The 12,002-nt window shown below is 47.2% G+C and overlaps 1 protein-coding gene across 1 annotated transcript in view; it reads left to right on the top strand.

The window, feature by feature from the left end:
- The window catches only part of rab31 (RAB31, member RAS oncogene family), a 123,410-nt gene that overhangs the window by 46,222 nt on the left and 65,186 nt on the right, over positions 1-12,002 (top strand). Inside the window, exon 4 of the mRNA XM_068031241.1 lies at positions 6,580-6,651. Within this exon, the coding sequence (XP_067887342.1) occupies positions 6,580-6,651 (72 nt within the window). The remainder of the gene's footprint in view (positions 1-6,579; positions 6,652-12,002) is intronic.

Genomic DNA, 12,002 nt, shown 5'->3' with positions numbered 1-12,002 from the left:
ATGGGGCAATCTGTCTCAGGTAGTGACATATGGATCACACATAAATTGCTTTATTTTGTGCTCTCACTGTCTGTTTGGGATGTCATGACTAGAGCTGCTGTTCTCAGACTTCAGTCATTTTGAAGATTTTTTTTTTTTTGTTCAGTAACTTGCTGACTGGTGTGGTAAACTCAACACACTGCAGCCTTATTGTTAATTCAGCTGATTTTAGAGCAGGAAGTTGGAAGTACACAACATTCATTGCCATCTTTCTGTAGTGTTTGGACTGTAAATAACTCAGAGACTCTACTTAATCGACCATTTTGTCCCCCCCCCCCTTATTCGAATTTCCTCCCAACAAAGAGGGCAGTTTTTTTTATCCTTTCGTAGGATGTGGACGTCACTGGCAAGGCCAGCATTTGTTGCCCATCCCTAATTGTCCCTGAGGAGGTGGTCGTGAGCTGCCTTCTTGAACTGCTGCAGTCCATTTGGTGTGGGTATACCCGCAGTGCTGTTAGGGAGGGAGTTTCAGGATTTTTGATCCAGCGACAATTCAGGAACGGCGATCTAGTTCAAGTCAGGATGGTGTGTGACTTGGAGGGGAACTTGCAGGTGGTGGTATTCCCATGCATCTGCTGCCCTTATCCCTCTAGATGGTAGAGGTCATGGGTTTGGAAGGTGTTGTCAAAGGAGGCGAGATGAGTTGCTGCAGTGTATCTTGTAGATGGTACACACTGCTGCCACTGTGAATTGGTGGTGAAGGTATTGGACGTGGTGCCAATCAAGCGGGCTGCTTTGTCTTGTGTCAAGCTTCCTGAGTGTTATTGGAGCCGCACCCATCTGGGCAAGTGGAGAGTCTTCCATCACGCTCCTGATTGACTTTGAGGAGGACCGGAGATGATTTACACGCTGCAGAATTTCCAGCCTCTGACCTGCTCTTGTAGCTACGGCATTTATGGGGCTGCACCAGGTCAGTTTCTGGTCAGTGGTAACCCCAGGATGTTGATATTGGAGAGTTCAGTGATGGTAATGCCGTTGAATGTCAAGGCGAGATGGTTAGATTCTCTCTCGTTTGAGATTATCATTACTTGGCACTTGTTTGATGTGAATGTTACTTGCCACTTATCAGCCCAAGCCTGGATATTGTCCAGGTCTTGCTGCAAATGGACACGGACAGCTTCAGTATCTGAGGAGTTGCAAATGGTACTGAACGTTGTGCAATCATCAGCGAACATCCCCACTTCTGACTTTATGATGTAAGAAAGATCATTGATAAAGCAGCTGAAGATGGTTGTGCCGAGGACACCACCCTGATTTGTATTTATGCTATCAATTCATCCACCTTGTTACAAATGTTGTATACATTCAGATTAAGAGCCTTTATTTCTGCCTTTTTACCATTTTTCCTTACTCTGATTTTATTTGCTGGTGCACTCTTATGATTGCTCTGTCCCTTCCTGTCACACTCTGGTTATTATTACCCATATTGCTACCCTGCACTATTGCCTTGTCCTCAATCATTAACTTTCTAAATTCCGCCCACTCCCCGCCCACTATTTAGTTTAAAGCCCTCTCTGCAGCCCTAGTTATACAATTCACATGGACACTGGCTCCAGCACAGTTCAGGTGAAGCCTGTCCTAACGATACAGATTCCTCTTTCACAGAATCATTACAGTGCAGAAAGAGGCCATTCAGCCCATCGTGTCCACACCGGCGCTCAAAGAGCAACTCCCTCAGTTCCGTTCCCCCACCTTCTCCCCATAACACTGCACATTCTTCCTTTTCATATAACAGTCTAATTCCCTTTTGAATGCTAAAATTGAACCTGCCTCCACCACGTTCTCAGGCAGCTCATTCCAGACCTTAACCACTCGCTGCTTGAATAAGTTTTTCCTCATGTCACTTTTACTTCTCTTATCAAATACTTGAAATCTGTGCCCTCTCATTCTCGATCCTTTCACAAGTGGGAACAGTTTCTCTCACTCTCTACTCTACCCAGACCCCTCATGATTTTGAATACCTCTATCAAATCACCTCTCCGCCTTCTCCTCTTCAAGGAAAACAGTCCTAACTTCTCAAATCTATCTTCATAACTGAAGTTCCTCATCTCTGGAACCATTCTCTTGAATTTTTTCTGTGATCTCTCCAATGCCTTCACGTCTTTCCTAAAGTGCGGCGCCCAGAACTGGACGCAATACTTCAGCTGAGGCCGAACTAGTGTCTTATACAAGTTTAACATAACTTCCTTGCTCTTGTACTCTATGCTCCTATTAATAAAGCCCAGGACACTCTATGCTTTATTGACCACTCTCTCAACCTGTCCTGCCACCTTCAATGAATTATGCACAGATATACACAGGTCCCTCTGCTCCTACATCCTGTTTTGAATTGTACCCTTTATTTTATGTTGTCTCTCCATGTTCTTCCTACCAAAATGAATCATTTCACATTTCTCTGCATCGAACTTCATCTGCCACCTGTCTGCCCATTCCACCAACTTGTCTATGTCCTTTTGAAGTTCTACACAATCCTCCTCACAGTTCACAATGCTTCCAAGTTTCATATCATCTGCAAACTTTGAAATTATACCCTGTACACCAAGGTCTAGGTCATTAATACAGAGCAGGAAAAACAAGGGTCCCAACACTGATCCCTGGGGAACTCCACTACAAACCTTCCTCCAGCCCGAAAAACATCCATTAACCACTACTCTTTGTTTCCTGTCACTCCAGACAATTTGGTATCCATGTTATTACCATCCCTATTATTCCATGAGCTACAAGTTTGCTCACAAGTCTGTTATGTGGCACTGTATCAAATGCCTTTTGAAAGTCCACGTACACCACATCGACAGCATTGCCCTCATCAACCCTCTGTTACCTCCTCAAAAACTCCAAGTTAGTTAAACATGACTTTTCCTTAAGAAATCCATGCTGGCTTTCCTTAATTAACTCGCATTTGTCCATGTGACTATTGATTTTGTCCTGAATTATTTTTTCTAGAAGTTTTCCCACCACTGAAGTTAAACTGGTCTGTAATTGCTGAGCTTACCTTTACACCTTTTTTTTGAACAAGGGTGTAACTTTTGCAATTCTCCAGTCCTTTTGGCACCACCCCCGAGTCTAAGGAAGACTGAAAGATTATAGTCAGTGCCTCTGCGATTTCCACCCTCGCGTCTTTCAGAATCCTTGGATGCATCTCCTCTGGTGCTGGTGCTTTATCCATTTTAAGTACAGACAGCCGATCTAATACTTCCTCTTTATCAATTTTAAACCCCTCAGGTGTCTGACTTACTTCCTCTTTCAACATTGTCCCTAGTACTGTTGTCAGTGCCCCATGAATCAAAACCAAGTTCTCCCACACCAATCTTTGAGGCATGTATTCAACTCTCTAATCTTATTTTTACCCTTGCTAATTTGCTTGTTGCTCAGGTAGTAATTCAGAGATTGTTATCTTTTGTGGTTCTGCTTTTTAACTTAGTCCCTAGCTGCTTACACTCAGCAGAACCTCTGTCTTAGTCGTAGCTATGTTGTTGGTACCCACATGGACTACGACATCTCGATCCTTCCCCTCCCACTCCATGTTCCTCTCCAACCACAAGGAGATGTCCTTAATCCTGGCACCTGGCTTCAGGAGTCACTTTCTCAACTGCAGAGAACAGTATGTATCCCCCAGCCAAACTGGTCCCTGCTACAACGACATTGCTTTTTACTCCCCATGTACCATGGTGCTATGGTCAGTTTGTTCATCCTCCCTGCCGTCCCTGCTCACATCCACACAAGCTGCAAGAACATTGAATTTGTTGGACAAGTGCAAGGGCTGAGGCTCCTCCATTGCTACCTTCTGGATCCCCATTCCTGTCTCACTCGTAGTCACACCTTCCTCTCCCTGACTACGGACCAAATCTGAGATACCTAGCCTAAGGGGTATGACGGCCATCTGGAACAAAGTGCCCAGGTAACTTTTCTCCTCCCTAATGCATCGCAGTGTCCAAATCTCAGAATCTAGCTTGTCAACTCTGAGCCAAAGTTCCTCGAGCTGCAGACACATACTGCAGATGTAATTACCATGGATCACACTGCTGTCCACCAGCTTCCACATGCTACATCACCTGCCCTGCCATCTTTATTCTGTTCTATTTAACAAATTAGTTTCAAGTTTAGAAAGGTCACTCAATGATTATTTGTAGTTATAATAAGTAGTTTAACTAGTTAAGCTATAAATTTAACACAAGACTTCTATCTCCCAAGTACGATTTTAAACTACTGCCCCAGTTTGGACAAAATAAAAGAAACCTTAACACTAAGTAACCAATCATCCACCTGCTTACCTAATTAATGCCTCTGGGACTTAACTCTCAGGTCCCAGTGTCTCTAGCTCCTTCTCTCTGATCGCTCCTTGTTCTGTAAAAGACCAGAACAGCACCACCTCCTTCACTGCACCTAATTCCCTCACTTAACAATTTTCTAAGTTAAGCACTGGGTCTCGCAGGACTCAGTCGTGCTGCTAGGTGTGGGATTTCTGGTGGGCAGTCCCTTGTTTGCAGTTTCAATGGAGGAGTGGGATTAGCAGCACAGAATGGAAGGAAAGTGAGGCAGCCTTTGAGGACCATGTGTCTGAAAAGCTATTAACCTTCCTCTGCACCTCACACCACATCCATGCCCCCTTTGGAAAATGTACTGGCCACATAGATTGTGTTAAGACCCTGGTCAGTGAGGGATGTATGTGAAGAAAAATGTGATTCACTAAAGGGCCAGCAGGGGAGCTGTGACAATTGCTTCATAAAGATCTGTGGCCAAGATTATTTGCCTAGACTTCACTGAGGGAGTGCTGCACTGTCGGAGGTATTGTCTATTGGATGAAATGTTGAACTGAGGATCTGTTTTCCCTCTTTTTTGGATGTGAAAGATCCAATGGCAGCATAGTTTTGTGAAGGGGAGGTCGTGTCTCACTAATTTGATTGAGTTTTTTGAGGAAGTGACAAAGATGATTGATGAAGGAAAGGCAGTGGATGTTATCTATATGGACTTCAGTAAAGCCTTTGACAAGGTCCCGCATGGCAGACTCGTACAAAAGGTGAATTCACACGGGATCAGAGGTGAGCTGGCAAGATGGATACAGAACTGGCTCGATCATAGAAGACAGAGGGTAGCAGTGGAAGGGTGTTTTTCTGAATGGAGGGATGTGACTAGTGGTGTTCCGCAGGGATCAGTGCTGGGACCTTTGCTCTTTGTAGTATATATAAATGATTTGGAGGAAAATTTAGCTGGTCTGATTAGTAATTTTGCGGACGACACAAAGGTTGGTGGAGTTGCGGATAGTGACGAGGATTGTCAGAGGATACAGCAGGATATAGATCGGTTGGAGACTTGGGCGGAGAAATGGCAGATGGAGTTTAATCCGGACAAATGTGAGGTAATGCATTTTGGAAGGTCTAATGCAGGTGGGAGGTATACAGTAAATGGCAGAACCCTTAGGATTATTGACAGGCAGAGAGATCTGGGCGTACAGGTCCACAGGTCACTGAAAGTGGCAACGCAGGTGGATAAGGTAGTCAAGAAGGCATACAGCATGCAGCCTTCATCGGTCGGGGCATAGAGTATAAAAATTGGCAAGTCATGCTGCAGCTGTACAGAACTTTAGTTAGGCCACACTTAGAATATTGTGTGCAATTCTGGTCGCCACACTACCAGAAGGACGTGGAGGCTTTGGAGAGGGTACAGAAGAGGTTTACCAGGATGTTGCCTGGTCTGGAGGGCATTAGATATGAGGAGAGGCTGGATAAACTCGGATTGTTTTCACTGGAACGACGGAGGTGGAGGGGCGACATGATAGAGGTTTACACAGTTATGAGCGGCATGGACAGAGTGGATAGTCAGAAGCTTTTTCCCAGTGTGGAAGAGTCAGTTACTATGGGACATAGGTTTAAGGTGCGAGGGGCAAAGTTTACAGGGGATGTGCGAGGCAAGTTCTTTACACAGAGGGTGGTGAGTGCCTGGAACTTGCTGCCGGGGGAGGTGGTGGAAGCAGATATGATAGCGACGTATAAGACGCATTTTGACAAATACATGAATAGGATGGGAATAGAGGGATACGGTCCCCAGAAGTGCAGAAGGTTTTAGTTTAGGCAGGCATCAAGATCGGCGCAGGCTTGGAGAGCCGAATGGCCTGTTCCTGTGCTGTACTGTTCTTTGTTCTTTGTTAGTCCCGATGTCCTGGCCCATATTTATCCCTCAATCAACAGATTATCTGATCATTATCACATTGCTGTTTGTTGGAGTTTGCTGTGTGCAAATTAACTACCATATTTCATACATTACAACAGTGACTACACTTCTGAAGTACTTCATTGCCTGCAAAGTTCTTTGAAATGTCTGGTCATGAAAGTGGCTATATAAATGCAAGATTTTCTTTGTTAGTAAGTGAAGAAATAAACAAGTTCAATGCATGTTAAAAGTTCAGGAAGTGATTTTTAATGAGATAAATAGTATGCATACAAACTAGCTGGTTTGAAGGGTCTCTGTTATGAAATAACTATGTATTCATTTTGAAAATGTATGCTTTCAGCTTTAATTTATTTCGTTTTTTCTTCCTAATAGTTTCACTCATTGGCTCCAATGTATTATCGTGGATCTGCTGCAGCCGTTATAGTTTACGACATCACAAATGAGGTAAACCTGTTGTAAAAAGACCGCAATTGTTGACAACGCGATCGGTAGGTGGCGCTGTTTTGGCACATGCGCAGATACAGTATGTGCCACGAAAACGTCACAGCCTGCGACTGTTGCAGCTGCCAGGACTAAAGATGGCGCTGCTCAAAAAATCACAGACATGAAACCTAACAAACACGTGGCAGAAATCAATGGCCGGAGTGAGAGAGTGGAGCGGGCCGTGGAGATCAGCGCGGGGGGGCCGTGGAGATCAGCGCGGGGGGGCCGTGGAGATCAGCGCGGGGGGGCCGTGGAGATCAGCGCGGGGAGACCAGCGGTAGCGGTGCTGGGGAGGGAGGGGGGGAGAAAGAGGGAGAGGGAGGGGGGGAGAAAGAGGGAGAGGGAGGGGGGGAGAAAGAGGGAGAGGGAGGGGGGGAGAAAGAGGGAGAGGGAGGGGGGGAGAAAGAGGGAGGGGGAGGGGGGGAGAAAGAGGGAGGGGGAGGGGGGGAGAAAGAGGGAGAGGGGGGGAGAGAGAGGGGGAGGGAGGGGGGGAGAGAGAGGGGGAGGGGTAAGGAAGGGGGGAGAGTGGGGGAGAGAGCAGCGGAGCGGAAGAGGAGTGCCTTTTTCTGTGCATGCGCCATAAACACAACAGCAAAAGACTTACTGGCCAGTCCCTGGACCCGGTGACACCAAGGTCTTCGCACGCTCGCTGCCCGCGGCTCTCTACGGCCTCTCGCTTCCGGCCCTCTCCATTTAGCCGCTCCCTCCAGCTGCGGATGCCCAATCCAGTTGCTTTCTCCCCTACCCAGTTGCTTTCTCTACTTCTCCTCAGTACTTCAGGCATTGCAACTGTTTGGTCCCTGCATTTTGCATGCTCCCTCTCCCCACCCCTCCCCGCACTCCCCACCCCTCCCCACCCCTCCCCCTCTTCAAACACCCCTCCCTCTGCCCCCCCCCCACCATAGTTGAATATCTGAAGTGCAGTTGCAAAGTCGGGGAAATAGCATGCAAAACAAAACCTCAACAATTCTGGGTTTAATTATTGAAAAGTTTTATTAAGTTCTTTAAGTATCCGAGGAACTGCTGTGCATGGATACATGAGTGTTGTGTTTCCAGCATTCCCGTTAGTCAGACAGGCCGAGTCTCTGCTATGCACAGCTAAAGAGATTGTTCCTGGAGAGCCTTGTGGTGAATAAAAGCTTGGCTCTCTATTCCACTACTGTATTGTCCATGTGAAGAAGGCAAAGTCACAAGAGTCTGAGCTCAGTCTATTCTTGGTGAATGTTCCCCAAGCGCATCCCAATGTGCATTCCCAATTCATCCATAAATGCAATGTTCCTTTCCACATCGTGACCAGCTCCGCAGCATGATCTAGTTGCCTTCGTTGCTTGAATGCTGACCTTAAGTCTCAAGGATTGTTTTCTCGACGGCATGTTTTACATGAAAAGAAATAAAGCAAATCAGAGTCAGAGCTTGCCTCCCTCCATCCACTGAAATTACTGTTGCGCACACCTTTTTAAGTTCTGCAGTGAAGGCACCAATTGATAACGTTGCCAATGAAGCACTTATTACCCACCTCAGATGCAGGAATCATCACATCCTTGCGTCATCTCCTGCACTGCCTCCTTTGCTTGAATGCCGTCCTTAAGTGTCAAGGATTGTTTTCTCAAGGGCACGTTTTACATGACAGGAAATAAGGAAAGAACATCAGTGTCAGAGCTTCCCTCCCTCCAATGAAATTACTGTTGAGAATGCTTTATGTTCTGCGGTAAAGGCATGTACTGATAACACCGCCAATGAATCACTTAGTACCCACCTCAGCTGTAGGAGGCAGGATGATGTTACTGCCCCTATCTCGTGATGGTTCAATGCTGCTCTCAGGGAAAACATGAATGATGTGAGGGTGCTGGAAAAGAAGCACATTTCTTTTGGGCTATGAACATAAAGCTGGCCATTTAGCCCAGCAGTTCCCTGCTAGTGGTTATGTTACTCGTGCGTCTTTCCATCCATTACCATTTAATCCTGCCTACGACCTATCACCAGTTGTGTTCACAGCAAGAGCATTCACATTTCTGCTACCACTGGACACGGCATGCTTGTTTCTTTTAGTGCTCAGTCTCTTCTTGCTGAATGTTCCCCAAGTGCTTGACCCCTTTGGACGCCCTCTCTGCTTGACAGGCAGCAACTGGCAATTGCGGAGTCTCACAAGGCTCTGCATGGTTGTTTCAACGTCGGATGGGGTAACAGGTGGCTGTGTGTCCATGAGCACTGCCCTGATGGGTGTAGGAGCAGGTAACTGTGTGTCCATGTGCACTGCCCTGATGGGTGTAGGAGCAGGTGACAGTGTGTCCATGTGCACTGCCCTGATGGGTGTAGGAGCAGGTGACAGTGTGTCCATGTGCACTGCCCTGATGGGTGTAGGAGCAGGTGACAGTGTGTCCATGTGCACTGCCCTGATGGGTGTAGGAGCAGGTGACAGTGTGTCCATGTGCATTGCCCTGATGGGTGTAGGAGCAGGTGACTGTGTAACTGAGCAGCAAGGAGAGGGTACCGCAGGTAGGGGAAGTGGAGATTTGAACAGGTAGGCATATGTATGGTCCATCAGATCATTAGGCCAGGGGGTGAGACGCTCAGGATCCAGGGTTTGTGACACGTGACTGATGTCCAGCGCGCGGCCACCTCCATCCGAAGGTGCTTCCGGGCAATTGTTGGCCATAGTAAATGGCTCCATCTCATCAGCCAGTCCTTGCTGCCAGCGGAGAGTCTGTTGCCGCAGCCAGTCCAGTCTCCTCATGAATGCTGCCGTTCCACTCTGCAGAATGGCTTGTTGCAGCTGGTACAATTGATCTGAAAGCAAGCGGTATTTTTCATTGTGGCTGAGGGGCCTTGGCTGTTCCTCTGTAATCACAATGGCAGCAGCCATGCCTGTCGTCGTTGGTGTCTGAGATGCACGCCAGCGACAATTGGGGGTGAGCCTGTCCAAAGGCAGACCCAGATGCCTCTGCACAACACCAGCATGTTTGCAGGGCAACAAAGTCTGAATGGAGAAGATGCAGCTGCAGGTAGCCTGGCCATCATGTATCTGCAGTGTGTACTGTTTGGCGCCAGAAATCACAGTCACTGTGCCTTCATCCTGCTACCTGCGGTGACCCAGCCAATGGAAATGTTTTCAGAGCAACTCACAACAGGGACTGGAGAACATGCGGTGGCCCAGACAATGGAAATGTTTTCAGAGCAACTTACAAAGGCAGAGCAACTTACCTTGGAACAATCTCCTGTGTCAAATAAAAATGAAGCAAGTCTCCAAAACGAATAAATAATTCAGATAAGATGCCCGACGAAACCTCCCCTCCTTCCACTTTCAAAAAGTCGCGCCGAAGCTTTGACGCATGCGCAGAGGCCAAACTGGCGCGTCGGGAGGAAGACGAAATAACGCAATGACGTCATCTGCGCATGCGCACAACCTTACCGGCAGGTCGGACCGCAGCGCATGCGCAGGGATGAATAGACTGTGTGCGCATGTGCGTACCGCGTCGTCTGCGCATGCGCAAAGCGGTCCTGGAAAGTCGGACCGCAGCGCATGCGCAGGGGGCATGAGACCGTCTGCGCATGTGCGCAACGCGGCGCATCCTGATGACGTTCTCCGATGAAGTAGCGTTGTCATGAATTACTTTGTTGTAAAAATCCAGTTCCTTAGTTTAAAATCTATGTCAATCACCATTTGTACTTGTTATGATCTCAGTGAGACTATTAACATTCGATCAAGAGATATGAGGTGGTGGCGTACTGGTATTGTCACTGGACTAGTAACCCAGAGACCCAGGTATTGCTCTGGGGAAATGGGTTCGAATCCCACCACAGCAGAAGGTGGAATTTGAATTCAATTAATAAATCTAAAATTTAAAGCTAGTCTAATGATGGCCATGAAACCATTGTCGATTTGTTGTAAAAACCTATCTGGTTCACAAATGTCCTTTTTAGGGAAGGAAATCTGCTGTCCTTACCTGGTCTGGCCTACATGTGACTCCAGATCCACAGCAATGTGGTTGACTCTTGCATGCCCTCTGAAAGGGCCCAGCAAGCCACTCAGGATGTTGTCTGGGCTGGAGCATTTCTGCTATAAAGAGAGACTGAAAAGGCGAGGGTTGTTTTCCTTAGAACAGAGAAGGCTGAGGGGGGACCTGATTGAGGTATACAAAATTGAGGGGTATTGATAGGATAGATAGGAAGAAACTTTTTCCCTTCGCAGAGGGGTCTATAAACAGGGGGCAAAGATTTAAGGTATGGGGCAGGAGGTTCAGAGGGATTTGAGGAAAAACTTTTTCACCAAGAGGGTGGTTGGAATCTGGAAAACACTGCCTGAAGGGGTGGTAGAGGCGGGAACAAAGAACAAAGCAAAGTACAGCACAGGAACAGGCCATTTGGCCCTCCAAGCCTGCGCTGATCTTGATGCCTGCCTAAACTAAAACCTTCTGCACTTCCGGGGCCCATATCCCTCTGTTCCCTTCCTATTCATGTATTTGTCAAGATGCGTCTTATACGTCGCTATCGTATCTGCTTCCACCACCTCCCCTAGCAGCAAGTTCCAGGCACTCACCACCCTCTGTGTAAAGAACTTGCCTCGCACATCCCCTCTAAACTTTGCCCCTCTCACCTTAAACCTATGTCCCCTAGTAACTGACTCTTCCACACTGGGAAAAAGCTTCTGACTATCCACTCTGTCCATGCCGCTCATAACTGTGTAAACCTCTATCATGTCGCCCCTCCACCTCCGTCGTTCCAGTGAAAACAATCCGAGTTTATCCAACCTCTCCTCATAGCTAATGCCCTCCAGACCAGGCAACATCCTGGGAAACCTCTTCTGTACCCTCTCCAAAGCCTCCACGTCCTTCTGGTAGTGTGGCGACCAGAATTGCATGCAATATTCTAAGTGTGGCCTAACTAAGGTTCTGTACAGCTGCAACATGACTTGCCAATTTTTATACTCTATGCCCCGACCAATGAAGGCAAGCATGCCGTATGCCTTCTTGACTACCTTATCCACCTGCGTTGCCACTTTCAGTGACCTGTGGACCTGTACGCCCAGATCTCTCTGCCTGTCAATAATCCTAAGGGTTCTGCCATTTACTGTATACCTCCCACCTGCATTAGACCTTCCAAAATGCATTACCTCACATTTGTCCGGATTAAACTCCATCTGCAATTTCTCCGCCCAAGTCTCCAACCGATCTGTATCCTCTGACAATCCTCATCATTATCTGCAACTCCACCAACCTTTTGTGTCGTCCGCAAACTTACTAATCAGACCAGCTACATTTTCCTCCAAATCATTTATATGTATACGACAAAGAGCAAAGGTCCCAGCACTGATC

This window comes from Heterodontus francisci, chromosome 5 (genome assembly GCF_036365525.1).
Source record: "Heterodontus francisci isolate sHetFra1 chromosome 5, sHetFra1.hap1, whole genome shotgun sequence".
NCBI lineage: Eukaryota > Metazoa > Chordata > Chondrichthyes > Heterodontiformes > Heterodontidae > Heterodontus > Heterodontus francisci.
Note: the sequence above shows the minus strand (reverse complement) of the source record. Positions and strands in the feature narration are given on the sequence as shown.